Raw genomic sequence first — 15,615 nt, forward strand, 5'->3', positions numbered from 1 at the left:
CTTCCCTGGGGCTCCCATGGGAGCCCCTGCCCATCTTTATCATTGCTCTTCCCCGGGTTATTCGAAATATCTGGTTGTTTGTGTTCTCTTTTGGCAATGAGTTTGGCGAAGGAAAGGAATGTCTCTTGCTCCTTCTTGCTTTCAGTGCCAGCACATGGTAGGGACTCCAATATGTGCTGAATGAATGAAATGTTGTTGATGGAACGAGATGACCATTGTTCACACTATTCCAGCTGAGGTTTGTTGGTTGGTTGGTTTAGACAAACGTGAAAATAGATGGCAGAATTCCAGAGCAAGCTTGTTCTAGTTGGGGATGTGAAGTCCTATGTGTAAAATGCCTCTATGTCCATGTCTTATCCCTATTTCTGATGGCCCATTTTTTCCTCTTAGACTTCTAATAGAACCTCTGTGTTAAGTCTGGAGTCATGCTTTGAATAAAGCCTAGCAACCCTTCATTAGCTACACTGTTGTTTGTGACAGTTTCAACAACCCCTATATCAGATGGAATTTTTGAAAGTTTTAGAATAACAAACAGCATTAAAGTTATTCTGAATAAATATCAATTCACCTAAATTTAGTTACTTTAAGAAAATATGTTTTCTCTGATTTCTATTTTGTAATCAACCTGTGGTTACAATAAAATTATTTTCCAAGATTTTTAGGTTTCCATTTCCCTTGGAAGTTTTTATTAACGGTGGCCTCATGGCATCTAGGAGCTGTCATTGTTCTTGGTATTCCAGGGGTCCTCATCTTTTTAGAAAGGAACCAGGTGTTAGACTATAAGATGATCTTGAGGCTGTGCTCTGGGCTTTGTGATCTCAAGAAAATCACCCATGTGGATGTGCTAATTAACTAGATGGGGGCAGGGGCAGGTGGAATCCTTCCACATTGTATATCAAATCATGATAATGTACACTTTAAATATCTTACCATTTTGTCAATTATACCTCAGTAAAGCTGGGGGAAAAAAGAATTAAAAAAAAAAAAAGAAAATCACTCATGACAAAGTAAAATAAACCTTTCTTTTCCCCAAAAGCCAGTTTAATGAGAATTCCCGTTCAATAAAAGAGAATTTTTTTTTTTTAATTATTGTTAAAAGAGGATTTGCACTTTTTGCCAGGACCTTTTTCAATTGCGTAGGCCCAAGTGATAGCGCTGTTGTTCGTAAAGGGATTGGGCTGGTGAACCCAAACCTGACACCTACAAGCCCTGCCCCTTCCCCTTCAGCCCACCCCACTTCTGTCCTTCCATAGCCCAAGACTGCCAGGCCTCAGCTCCCTTCCTTCAGCCCATATCTGAAAACTTCCAGAATTCCCTTGGTCCTGAACCATGGCTGAAAGGTGAAATTTGATTGTGTTAGTATAAACTTTTAGGATGTTAGCATAACCACATTTTAATAATAACCCCAATTAGGAGTCAATGCTTCTTATTGGTATGACAAGGGTAGCCATGAATCAGCATTAAAAAACAGGCTTCTCTAGCTCTCACACCTGCCCGTGTCCGATGTCCTCGTCCTAACTCCCACAGGCATTTTATCGTGGCATTGTGCCACCATTCTTACCCGTCTCCCCATCTTCGTATTTCTAGCTTCTGCGGTTGGGGATTTTTACCTTCAGAAACTCCTGTGCGTACATGGATGAGGGATTACCAATGAAATTCCAGTTTTCCAGAATAACAGCTTAAGTAGAATATTTATTTTTTTTTAAAGATTTTATTTATCCATTTGACAGAGTGAGAGAGCACAAGCAGGGGGAGCAGCTGAAGGAGAGAGAAGAGCAGGCTCCCCATGGAGCAGGGAGCCTGATGCAGAGCTCGATCCCAGGTCCCTGGGACCATGACCCGAGCCAAAGGCAGAAGCTCAACCATCTGAGCCACCCCGGTGCCCCTAGAATATTTTTTAAAAATGCACATAACTAACCAGGAAAGATTACTGCTTTCCATCTTTTTCAAGCTAAGTTAACTGCTCTTACGAGAGGAAGAAAAGGAGTTTTGCACCTATAGAAAAACTTGAAATAACTAGTAGTATTTACTGCTTTATTTAGTTAGCCTCCTTAAATCAATCTAGTACATATGCGTTAAGGAGGGACAGCTGTGCGTCATCACTGAGCAATTACTGTGAGTAAAGACACTTTGATAGACGTTCAGTCCCTTACCATAATATTGGAGGGGTGGTGCTATGTATCATTGCTACTGTGCTAATTAAGGAACAGAAGCTCCGAGAGGCTAAGTAACTCTTCGGAAGCCTCTCAGCTAGTAAGTTACAGGGACACCATTTTTCTCCATGGCCACATGATTCTGGTCACATGGCTCTTTTTGGTACTCCCACATACTCGGCAGCCTGAGAGATTCAAAGGTGCTTTCTTAAAATATAGACTGTGTTCTCAAGGAGCTCACAATGAAACACAAAATAGAACAGGGTAGCATTATATATGGAGTGTGGTAGAGGAAGTGGGACCTAATGAGTTAGATGGAGATGGAGACAGGCACAGGACCCGGTCTTGGGAGAGGAGGTGCAGTGGGGAGAGGTGAGATGGGGGCTCATATTAGGCACAGCCACGGGAGCAGGAAGACCGGGGGCATGTTTGGGATATGGCCGTCCATCCACTTGGGCAGCAGGGATGTTACGTGTAGGGAAGCTGTCAGAGGTCCAGCCGGGAAGATGGGCAGGGGCCATACTGAGATTTTGAATGCCGTGTGGAGGACTGTATTTAATCTATAGGCAATGGGGATCCACAGCAGGAGGGTCGTGTGTGTGTGTGTATGTAGGGGGTTGGTTTTGGTTGGTTGATGATTCCATTTTGTTTTCATCAAAAAAAGACTTGGACAAAAGTGGGCTTTAGGAACGTTAGTATGGGGGTGCGTGGGTGGCTCAGTCATTAAGCGTCTGCCTTTAGCTCAGGTCATGGTCCCAGGGTCCTGGGATCAAGCCCCGCATGGGGCTCCCTGCTCCGCGGGAAGCCTGCTTCTCCCTCTCCCACTCCCCCTGCTTGTGTTGCCTCTCTTGCTGTCTCTCTCTCTGTCAAAAAATTAATAAAATCTTAAAAAAAAAAAATAGGAACGTTAGTATGGTCATGGGGGAAGGGGTTAAATTGCCATGGGCAGTCGCCAGAGGCGGACAGCCATGACCTGCCATGTTGTGGGGTGGAGACCTAGAACTGGGGTGTGGCAACAGGTACAAAAAAACACCTCTGTGTTTGGGGACAGAAAAAACAATGGGACACGGTAACTGCTTTGCACCTGGCCTTGCACACAGCTGTCTAATTGACTGTCAGATTCCATCTCTAGTGCCAGGGATTTAACTCCTTTAAAGCTCAAGTCAACTGACAATTTTACTCCAAAAAGCAATGCCTTTCTGAGAGCTAATCCCTATTTGTTCAAGGCTTACATTTGTGGAATCGCGTCCTTTCAAATTGGCGATTCCCCTATTTGCCTGACCATAACAATCACCACTCCACTGGTTAAAAATCAAGATGATCAAGCTGTCACCCCGAAGATTGACTTGGACGTTCTAAGATGGTACCAGGGAGCTGGACTTTTGTCATAGGTCCCACATAAGTCTTACTGATGAGCAGGCAAGTTTGGGGAAAAGTGCCTCAGAGTGCTTTTTCATTTAACGGCTCTCCTTTGACATGGGGTTCATTCATATTCCAGTCACTGATGCGCCCTGGCCTCCCCACTCTCCTCACTTGGCCCAGGCATTCCTAGAGGCTTTCATCAATGAAAACTTCCTGATAGATTTGTACCTACTAAAAATCATGCTCTTGAAGCTACCTGGTGTCTAGAAGCACAATCTGCCATGTGAAAAAGAAAAGATGTTTTGTTAATTTTATTCTACTATGCTATGTTAGTCACCATACATCATTAGTTTTTGATGTAGTGATCCATGATTCATTGTTTTTGTATAACACCCAGTGCTCCATGAAGTACGTGCCCTCCTTAATACCCATCACCAGGCTAACCCATCCCCCTACCCCCCTCCTCTCTAAAACCCTCAGTTTGTTTCTCAGAGTCCATAGTCTCTCATGGTTCATCTCCCCTTCTGATTTCCCCCCCTTCATTTTTCCCTTCCTTCTCCTAATGTCCTCCATGTTATTCCTTATGTTCCACAAATAAGTGAAACCATATGATAATTGACTTTCTCTGCTTGACTTATTTCACTTAGCATAATCTCCTCCAGTCCCATCCCATGTTGATGTAAAAGTTGGGTATTCATCCTTTCTGATGGCTGAGTAATATTCCATTCTATACATGGGCCACATCTTTATCCATTCATCTGTTGAAGGGCATCTCAGCTCTTTCCACAGTTTGGCTATTGTGGACATTGCTGCTATGAACATTGGGGTGCATATGGCCCTTCTTTTCACTACATCTGTGTCTTTAGGGTAAATACCCAGTAGTGCAATTGCTAGGTCATAGGGTAGCTCTATTTTTAATTTTTTGAGGAACTTCCACACTGTTTTCCAAAGTGGCTGTACCAACTTGCATTCCCACCAACAGTGTAAGAAGGTTCCCCTTTCTCCAAAACCTCTCCAACATTTGTTGTTTCTTGCCTTGTCAATATTTGCCATTCAAACTGGTGTAAGGTGGTATCTCAATGTGGTTTTGATTTGGATTTCCCTGATGGCTAATGATGATGAACACTTTTTCATGTGTCTGCTAGCCATTTGTATGTCTTCTTTTGAGAAGTGTCTGTTCATGTCTTCTGCCCATTTTTGACTTAATTATTTGTGTTTTGGGTGTTGAGTTTGAGAAGTTCTTTATAGATCTTGGAAATCAGCCCTTCATCTGTAGTGTCATTTGCAAATATCTTCTCCCATTCTATGGGTTGCCTCTTTGTTTTGTTGACTGTTTCCTTTGCTGTGCAGAAGCTTTTTATCTTGATGAAGTTCCAAAAGTTCATTTTTGCTTTTGTTTCACTAGCCTTTGGAGATGAATCTTGGAAGAAGTTGTTGTGGCCGATGTCAAAGAGGTTACTGCCTATGTTCTCCTCTAGGATTTTGATGGATTCCTGTTTCACATTGAGGTCTTTCATCCATTTTGAGTTTATCTTTGTGTATGATGTTAGAGAATGGTTGCGTTTCATTCTTCTGTATATAACTGTCCAATTTTCCCAGCACCATTTATTGAAGAGACTGTCTTTTTTCCATTGCATATTTTTTCTTAGTTATTTGACCATAGAGTTGAGGGTCCACATCTGGGCTCTCTATTCTGTTCCATTGGTCTATATGTCTGTTTTTGTGCCAGTACCATGCTGTCTTGGTGATCACTGCTTTGTAATATAGCTTGAAATCAGGCAACGTGATGCCCCCAGCTTTTTCAACATTTCCTTGGCAATTTGGGGTCTTTTCTGGTTCCATACAAATTTTAGGATTGTTTGTTCCAGGACTTTGAAAAATGTCATTGGAATTTTGACCGGGATGGCGTTGAAGGTATAGATTGCTCTGGGTAACACAGACATTTTAACAATGTTTATTCTTCCGATCCATGAGCATGGAATGTTTTTCCATCTTTTTGTGTCTTCTTTATTTCATGAGTGTTCTGTAGTTCCTAGAGTATAGATCCTTTACCTCTTTGGTTAGGTTTATTCTGAGGTATCTTATGGTTTTTGGTGCTATTGTAAATGGAATCGTTTCTCTAATTTCTCTTTCTACAGTTGCATTGTTAGTGTATAAGAAAGCAACTGATTTCTGTGCATTGATTTTGCATTGATTTGTATCCTGACACATTACTGAATTGCTGTATGAGGTCTAGTAATTTGGGGGTGGAGTCTTTTGGATTTTCGACATAAAGTATCATGTCATCTGCGAAGAGAGAGTTTGACTTCTTCTTTGCCAATTTGAATACCTTTTATTTCTTTTTGTTGTCTGACTGCTGTTGCTGGGACTTCTAGTACTATGTTGAACAATAGTGGCGAGAGTGGGCATCCTTGACTCTTCCTGATCTTAAGGGAATGGCTCTCATCTTTTCCCCATTGAGGATGATATTTGCTGTGGGTTTTTCATAGGTGGATTTTATGAACTTGAGGAATGTTCCCTCTATCCCTATACTCTGAAGAGTTTTAACCAGGAAGGGATGCTGTATTTTGTCAAATGTTTTTTCTGCATTGAGAGGACCATATGGTTCTTCTCTCTCCTCTTACTAATGTGTTCTATCACATTGATTGATTTGTCAATGTTGAACCACCCTTGCATCCCGGAGATAAATCCCACTCGGTCGTGGTGGATGATCCTTTTAATGTATTGTTGGATCCCATTAGCTAGGATTTTGTTGAGAATTTTGGAATCCATATTCATCAGGAATATCAGTTTGAAATTCTCCTTTTTGATGGGGTCTTTGCCTGGTTTGGAGATTAAGGTAATGCTGGCCTCAGAGAATGAGTCTGGAAGATTTCCTTCTGTTTCTATTTTTTGAAACAGCTTCAGGAGAATAAATATTATTTCTCCTTTGAATGTTTGGTAGAATTCCCCAGGGAAGCCATCAGGCCCTGGACTCATTTTTTGGGAGATTTTTGATCACTGCTTCAATCTCGTTACTGGTTATTGACCTCTTCAGGTTGTCAATTTCTTCTTGTTTCAGTCTTGGCAGTTTATAGATTTCTAGGAAGGCATCCATTTCTTCCAGTTGCTTAATATATTGGCATATAGTTGTTGATAATAATTTCTAATAATTGTTTCTATTTCCTTGGTGTTAGTCATGATCTCTCCCCTTTCATTCATAATTTTATTAATTTGGGTCCTTTCTCTTTTCTTTTGGATAAGTCTGGCCAGTGGTTTATTGATCTTATTAATTCTTTCAAAGAACCAGCTTCTAGTTTTGTTGATCTGATCTACTGTGTTTTTGGTTTCTAATTCATTGATCTCTGCTCTAATCTTAATTATTTCTCTTCTAGTGCGTGGCTTAGGCATCGTTTGTTGTGTTTTCTCTAGTTTTTTAAGGTGTAAAGTTAGTTGGTGAATTGGGGATTTTTCTATTTTTTTCAGTGAGGCTTGGATGGCTATGTATTTCCCCCTTAGGACCACCTCTGCAGTATCCCATAGGTTTTGGACTGATGTGTTTTCACTCTCATTGGTTTCCATGAATTGTTTAAGTTCTTCTTTGATTTCCTGGTTGACCCAAACATTCTTGAGCAGAGTGATCTTTAGCTTCCAAGTGTTTGAATTTCTTCCAAATTTTTTCTTGTGATTGAGTTCCAGTTTTAAAGCATTATGGTCTGAGAATATGCAGGGAATAATCTCAATCTTTTGGTATCGGTTGAGACCTGATTTGTGACCCAGTATGTGGTCTCTTTCCGGAGAAAGTTCCGTGTGCACTCAAGAAGAATGAGTATTCTGTTGTTTTAGGGTGGAATGTTCTGTATATATCTATGAGGTCCATCTGGTCCAGTGTGTCATTCAAAGCTCGTTTCTTTGTTGATTTTCTGCTTAGATGATCTGTCCATTGCCAAGAGTAGAGTATTGAGGTCTCCTACAATTAACATATTGTTATCTATATGACTCTTTATTTTGGTTAACAGTTGGCTTATGTAGATGGCTGTTCCCATGTTGGGGGCATAGATATTTACAGTTGTTAGATCTTCTTGTTGGATAGACCCTTTAAGAATGATATAGTATCCTTCTGTGTCTCTAACTACAGTCTTTAGCTTAAAATCTTATTTGTCTGATATAAGAATTGCTACCCCAGCTTTTTTTTTTTTTTTAAGATTTTATTTATTTATTTGACAGAGAGAGACACAGTGAGAGAGGGAACACAAGCAGGGGGAGTGGGAGAGGGAGAAGCAGGCTTCCCACGGAGCAGGGAGCCTGATGCAGGGCTCAATCCCAGAACCCTGGGATCACGACCTGAGCCAAAGGCAGACGCTTAACAACTGAGCCACCCAGGCGCCCGCTACCCCAGCTTTCTTTTGAGGTCCGTTTGCATGGAAGATGGATCTCCATCCCTTCACTTTCAGTCTGGATGTTTCTTTAGGTTCAAAATGAGTCTCTTGTAGACAGCGTATAGATGGGTCCTGTCTTTTTATCCAATCTGCAACCCTGTGCCGTTTTATGGGAGCATTTAGGCCATTCACATTGAGAGTGATTATTGAAAGATATGAATTTATTGTCATGTTGCCGTATGAAGTCCTTGTTTCTATAGATTGTCTCTGTAAATTTCTGTTCTATATCATTCATGGGGTCTTTCTTCTTTTATAGAACCCCCCTTAATATTTCTTGCATGGCCAGCTTAGTGGTCACATATTCTTTCAGTTTCTGCCAGTCTTGGAAGCTCTGCATCTCTCCATCCATTCTAACTGACAGCCTTGCCGGATAAAGTATTCTTGGCTGCATGTTCTTCTCATTTAGTACCCTGAATATGTCTTGCCAGCCCTTTCTGGCTTGCCAGGTCTCTGTGGATAGGTCTGACATTATTCTGATGTTCCTCCCTCTGTACATAAGGAATCTCTTCCCCCTAACTGCCCTTAAGATGGTTTCCTTGGTTCTAAGATTTGCGAGTTTTACTGTTACATGCCGGGGCGTTGGCCTGTTTTCCTTGATCTTGGGAGGGGTGCTCTCTGCCTCTAGGACACGAATGTTTGTATCATTCCCCAGATTAGGGAAGGTCTCAGCTACGATTTGCTCAAATATATCTTCTAGTCCTCTCTCTCTCTCCACCCCCTCAGGGATCCCAATAATTCTGACATTGGAACATTTCATGGTGTCACTTATTTCTCTGATTCTGTTTTCATGGATTTTGAGTTGTTTCTCCCTGGCCTCCTCTTTCTCCTTCTTTTCTATCAATTGGTCTTCTAGATCACTAATTCGTTCTTCTGCCTTGCTTACCCTAGCTGTTAGATTATCTAGATTAGATTGGATCGCATTGATAGCATTTTAAGTTCTGCCAGTTCAGCTTTCATTTCTGCCCTTAGAGACTCTATGTTGCCATTAATCGATTTCTCCATTCTAGCTATTGTCTTCAGAACTCCTACCCTGAAGTCCATTTCCGACATCTTGGTTATATCTGTATCCATTTGTAAATCTGTGGCAGATGTCACAGTCTCTGAGTTTTTCCTGTTTTGGGGGTTCCACCTCCTAGTCATTCTGTTGAGGGATAATTGAGGGAATGTACAGAGTCCAAATTATCAACCACAACCCAAGCAAGATGCACCTGTTTTATAGGGACCTTAGGGTTCTCGGCCTCTTGTTCTCCCAGCCTGCCTTCTCGGGGAGGGGCCTGTGGCGCTTTTACTCAGGCAACCCTGTTTGGGCAGAGTTGCCCTGCCTGCTGTGGGGGAGGGATGGGCTCAGTGAAAACTGGTTTTTTGGGGGCTTTTGTTCTCTGGCGGCTTTCCCTGGTGGCTTTCCACGTCTCTTCCAAGAGTCAGAGCAGAAGAGATCATTTCCAACCCTCTGCCTTAGAGCAGAGAGATCGCAGTCTGCTCTTCAGTGAGCTCTCCAGACCACACTATCTCCGTTTCTGTCTGTGCTGCTATAAACTGTAGTGTCCTGGGTTGTGTGCCCCTCAGCAGCACTCCCAGTCCTCGCCTCCAGGTCGAGGCACGGGGGCACGTCTCTGCCCTTTGTGCTTCTAAAGCCACCAACCGCCCCCAGTCCGGGTTTCAGTCCGGGGGGCTGACCTAAAGTCCTTTCCCCGCCGCTACCAGTCTGCGAGTCTTTTCCCTGTCCCCAGCGCGGGAGGCTATCACTCACCATTGGTGTAGGATCGCCACAGCTCCCTCCACCTTCCATTTATCTTCTGATATCTGCCCACGGAATCAAGGCTCCCTGCTTCATACCTCGAAACCAACCACCTGCCATATTCTGTCTGTAGAGATCCAGATCTATCTTCTTACATCTCAGGCTGATTTCGTTGGTGTTCAGAGTGTTCTGGTAGATATCCAGCTCAATTCCGGGGACTGGTTGGAATAGCATCCCCTAGTCCTCCGCCATATTTCTCTTCTCCACCAAGAAAAGGTGTTTTTGATCAAACACTGACAGCAGTCAGCTGCGGCAGAAATAGGAAAGTAAGTCAGATGTTGGAAAGTAGTCTTGCCCAGGTGCTGATGAACACGTTGTTAATACTAAGAAAGTGTATCTATTCCAGGGGAAAGGAAAACACTCATTTTGATATTTGTGGATTTACTGTCAGGATTGTATAGGCTTAAGATGGCATCTAAGCTGCTGACAAACAGAAAATTCTGTGTACTTTTAATGTTATCGGGCTTTAAATACAAGTCAGAGCCAAGTTAGACTGTTTCCTAGACAGACTGAATAATTTTCACATTATCAGGCCATTGGAGGCCAGAATAGGTGCTCAGTAGAAGTCTAGAGGGAAATGCAGAGGCCAGTTCATGATGAGCACTAGGCACAGGTTTACCCTTCTCCCCAGTAAAAAGTTTAAATTTACTCTGAAGCCAACTCTGCCATGTTGAAATTAGTTAACAGCCTTTCAGCTTCTCAACACTTGTCATCACTGCCAACTGGATATTTTAACTTCCAATTTTGCTTCATTCTCTACAAACACATCCCTTCCCTCCCTCCTTCCCTTCCTCCCTCCCTCCCTCCCTCCCTTCCATCCTTCCTTCCTTCCTTCCTTCCTTCCTTTCCCACAGTCTCCCTCCAACCCCACCTCCTCCTGAGTTCACCCAGGCTCTCCTGCCAGTGACCATCTCAACTTCCCAAAACATTACTCAGAACACAAACTGGCCAATCAAGACTGTGGTGTGGGAGAGCCCTCACGGACTGAATAAGGGAGCAGATGCCTAGGCGCAGAAAGTGATTGGACACGGAGAGAAGGAACATAATCCCTGCTCTCTGGGACTCATTATAAAATGGGGAAACTGACACATGAGCAAGTACCTGCAAGAATCAAGGAAGAACCTAATTCAGATGAGAGAAGGAGAGAGCAAACATGACCATGAAGCGGAATGTCCAGTACTTCCTCTGCAGAAAGCTTCACCTGATACACCACTAGTCTTGCTCTGCTTGTTGCCTAAGAAAACTAGGATGAAAAATACACACTCCTCTTGCTATTTCATTTAGTAAATAACAAAATTATGAAATTTTTAATGATATTAGGAGGTTGATTCTGTAAATTTCAGCACCCCCCCTCAAAAAAAGATAGTAATATTTACAGGAAATTGTGTGTACATTGCTTTCTGAAATCTTCACTTTTTGCTTCTTTTGAAGCAATGTAAGTAGAAGTTTAGAACCTGGGACCTATGGGTTCAAAACATCTCAGGTAACCCGAAGAGCATTTGGTTAATTTTAGAAATGTACTTTTATTTATAGAGTGTCTTTTTTCCATGCCAACTTATTTACTGTTTTTAAAACAAACAGAACAAACAGCAGCAAATCACACTTCGGTAAAGAAAAGCATGAACTGATTATAGGTCCCCAAAAGGGTATCACTTAAGCAGTCCATGTGTGTGCATCTTACACCAATGTCCTCTTTGAACCCAGGAAGTGGCTGGATGAGGTGGGCCCAGGGCTGTTTGCCTGCAGCAGAAAAGATAACCAACTATTACTTTTGTAGATACATGCCTGTTGGTTGTTTTACCAAACATAAAAATGCCTTTGGTTTATTGGCCCATTTTGCTTTATCAAATAGCTTTAAGTGCAGTTGTGAATATTCCTGTTTGCTCTCATGATAACCTGAAAATTAGAACAGCTATAATGATCACCATTTTTCACCAGTAAAAACTGAGGAATCGAGAAGATAATTCAGTGGAAAACAAGCAGAGCCATGAATAGTAGAGGCAAGCCATTTACAGAGCAATGCAACTTCTTTTGCAGTTGTGTTCTTAGAAATCTATGAAACCAGCGTTTTCTTAAAAATATTTATTTATTTATTTATTTATTTATTTATTTATTTATTTATTTTTGAGAGAGTGTATGAGCCTGATCTGGGGGAGCGAGCACAAAGGAAGAGGGAGAGAGAGAACCTCAAGCAGACTCCCTGCTGACCGTGGAGCCTGGCCCTGAGATTGTGCTGAAACCAAGAGTCAGATGCTCAACTGACTGAGCCACCCAGGTGCCCTAAAACCAACATTTTCTAAGATAAGCTAACTCACCAAGCTTGGTAAAGCCTCTAAGTGTTACCCTTTCCATGCACACCAACATCAATGACAACAGCTGGTCCCAGCCATGTGACATATCATCTTAGTGCATGCCTATGTTCTGATGTGTTCTTAGAATTTGTTTCTTTACAGCCTTATTGAAATTAGGCTGTATTTCTCCTGACCCAGTTTCTGCAATCTGTGTGTGTTTGCAGGTGAAAGAAAATGGTCTTAGGTCAGTTTGACCATCAAATAAGATGTCGACCATCACTGTCGACCATCAAATAAGATGAGGGAAAAGTAACATCATCATAAAATGGAGAGGTGCCTTCATTATCCCACACACTTTATCCCAAATGTCAGGTGGCCATATAATTAGAAAATCTTCCATTTTCCTAAGTATTTGGAGTTGCTTTTGTTCTAGGAACTTCTCAACCTTTCCCTATTCGATTTAAATCAAAAGGCATCTAGAAAAGTATCTAGAAAACACTCAGCACTAATAGCAGCAAAGCAAGGAAAACCAAAACATTATAGACAGTGCTCATGTCCCACTCCAACATCAAATCAGCATTATTAAAATTGAGAGTTGTGTTTCTTTTCTTTTTTTTTTTAAGATTTTTATTTATTTATTTGAGAGAGAGAGACACAGCAAGAGAGGGAACACAAGCAGGGGGAGTGGGAGAGGGAGAAGCAGGCTTCCCGTGGAGCAGGGAGCCCAATGCAGGGCTCAATCTCAGGAACCCGGGATCATGACCTGAGCCGAAGGCAGATGCTTAATGACTGAGCCACCCAGGCGCCCCAAGAGTTGTGTTTCTGAATAAGTATTGGCATAAGCATATTGTAAATGTTCAATAATTTGTCATGGGAGCAAAGCGGCAATAGCTAAGATTTTTCTACAATCAAAATAGTATGACTGGGCTCAGCCCTTTAAAGTAGGAATAAATGTACCAAGCACATCGATTATAAAAATCACACTAACAAATTTAGGTAGCCTAATTTTTAAAAAACTATATTATAAAAAGTGGTTAACCAAATAGATCTGCCAGTTAAGAGAAACATTAAATATTTGACAATGATTTTATTGCTTTCTTCAAGAAGTGCAGATAGACTTTGGGATTATCAAAAGGGTGCTGACATCTTTAAAAAAGAGATTAGGTGGATGTCATGGTAACTCACTCATGATACATGTCTTTTTGTAAGTAGAGGTGTTTAACCATCACTATTAAAGCTGCTTCAGAGTACTATAATCACTACTCTTGACAGATTATTAATAGCTACTAGAGAACTTCAGAATTCGTGGGAAATCTCTGGAAATAATTACCAAACTATTACCATAGACTGTAAATATAGCTTCAAAATGCATTTCATAGATTTGCTAAAACAGATTGTAAGTCTGCCAAATGTTGTTGCTTTTATTTGTTGAGGCACTGAATGGAATTTTAAAAGTGAAAAGCTAAGGGTTGCAAGATTGGTACAGTAGGTGTGAATTGGACAGCACTGGTGAGTGGGGCCGCCCCCGAAGCACATGGGGTGACAGCCTCTAAGCTCCATGAACAAAGCACGTGGCATGCTAGGGGCACGGCGGGCACCCACCGATGTCCCCATGGGTGTACTAGTGAGCCAGTTGGAGAGAAAATATTGAGAATAATTAGAGATCGTGTATAATAAAGTAGTAGATGGCATGGCTGTTCAATTTATCAATCTAGGTGGGAGGAAGCTGGACTCAAGTGGTAAGACTGGGTCTAGCTGTGCTGAGCCAAGAGCTCATTCAGTGCACAGGATTTGGATGAATGCCCACTCAGCCTTGGTATCCTGTGACTGTTCTGGATTCCAGAACTCAAGTGAGAAAGGGAAGGTCTTGTTTGATTGTGTTGTGTTTTGGGGTTTTTCTTTTTCTTTCTTTTTTTTTTTTTTGGTCTATTGTCTAACATAGGTTACTAGAATTCTTTTTGACTCTGACTGCCCTTAGGTGGTTAGATGATGCTATTATTGATGAGATCACACCCAAGCTGATCGGGGATCGGCCCAATACTTACACGTACACCAAGGCCTTGGGAGAGATGGTGGTGCAGCAGGAGAGCGAGAACCTAAACATCGCCATCATAAGGCCCTCCATTGTGGGAGCAACCTGGCAGGAGCCTTTCCCGGTAAGCCCACTCGCCTGGATTCCTTGCTTTGCTTCCAAACCGGCGTCTTTCTTGCCCAATTACTTTCCAAAGAGGTCCTTTTCGCTCTCTCTCTCTCTTCTCAGAATGTATAGCTGAGTGCAGCATACCAAATACGAACCCATTATATTAGTACAAAATTCCACATTTGGTTCAGGATTTATCCAGCATGAGGCTCCTCTGGGGGTTACACTACCTATCCTAGAGTTGGGTGGAGGTCTTAAATTAGCTTCTCATTAACCCTCGTCTGAAAATTCCCATGGGATAGTTTTAGTTCTTCGCTTCCCCACTTTTAGTTTAAATATACCAGAATGTTCTTGATGGCCAAATTGGTAGTCTTACAACCATCAGGGTAAATAAAAATCACAAAGTTAACATAAGGTTCTCAGATTAGGAATAATTTTTTGCATCTGTATACTGCTCTATCCTTTTGAAAGTACACTGAATTATACCATCTTTTTTGAAGCAATTCTGTGAAGCTTTAGGACCAAAAAAATTTGAGCTCTAGGGCTTACTGAAAATGCAGCCTCTTGAGCAGTCTCATCTGTAAAACTGGGCTAATGCTATTTTAGCCCAATACTGGACCCACTTTGGAGAGCTGATCAAATGAGACTGTGTACGAGTGTTTAGTGTAGTGCCTGGTCCCTAGTAGAACAAATATTAAGCCCTCCATCTTCTCTTTTCTCCCTCCTCTCCTATTTACACATACATTTTGACTTTTACAGATAAAGAAACAGACATAATAAGGTCAACTGACTTGCTTAGGGTTTAGTAGACAAACTCAAGAAGACATTTTCCTCCAACTGCTCCAGAACCTATTCTTCCTGTGAACATCTCTGAGCAAGCCAATACAAATAGGATATGGATGCTATGACTTTTCAAATTTTCAAGAAATGGATCCTTCCTACAAATCATGTTTGATATGTAGTGTTCCCCTGGAGAGTGAAAATCAGGCCCAAGTGAAGAAAAGTGATGGTTTGGTTAGCAAGTTATGATATTAAGACAAGGTTCAGTTTAATCTCTAAGATGTCATAAAACAACCTGAAACTCCCGATGACTCCTCCCAGGAAAAAAAGATGTTGGCAGAATTTTCATTCTTGCACAAGTGCAGAAATATCTAGTGCTTTGCCACTGATCTTTGTTTGTGATCTTAGATATATTGGATTAGACTGTTCTATCAGCTGGGGTCTCAGTGCTCGTGTTTGAAACTTACGAAGATCAGACTGTAGATGTTGGCGGATGTATTATAATTTTCTGACACATGTAACTAATAGAGATCTTTTTTTCTTTTAGGGTTGGGTTGATAACTTAAATGGACCTAGTGGGCTCATTATTGCGGTATGTATGTATAATAATGTAGAAATAACTCCTTGAAAGGTAGCGGAGGAATGGTAACAAAATGCCTAGCAGTTGGTTTAG

The 15,615-nt window shown here is 41.7% G+C and overlaps 1 protein-coding gene across 2 annotated transcripts in view; it reads left to right on the top strand.

The window, feature by feature from the left end:
* FAR2 (fatty acyl-CoA reductase 2) overlaps positions 1–15,615 on the top strand; it is a 151,276-nt gene that overhangs the window by 113,617 nt on the left and 22,044 nt on the right. For both annotated transcript variants that reach the window (XM_036084669.2, XM_078075827.1), the window contains exons 5-6: positions 14,001–14,178; positions 15,490–15,534. In XM_036084669.2, coding sequence (XP_035940562.1) covers positions 14,001–14,178; positions 15,490–15,534 — 223 coding nt within the window. The remainder of the gene's footprint in view (positions 1–14,000; positions 14,179–15,489; positions 15,535–15,615) is intronic.

The sequence above is a fragment of the Halichoerus grypus genome, chromosome 6 (assembly GCF_964656455.1).
Source record: "Halichoerus grypus chromosome 6, mHalGry1.hap1.1, whole genome shotgun sequence".
Lineage (NCBI taxonomy): Eukaryota > Metazoa > Chordata > Mammalia > Carnivora > Phocidae > Halichoerus > Halichoerus grypus.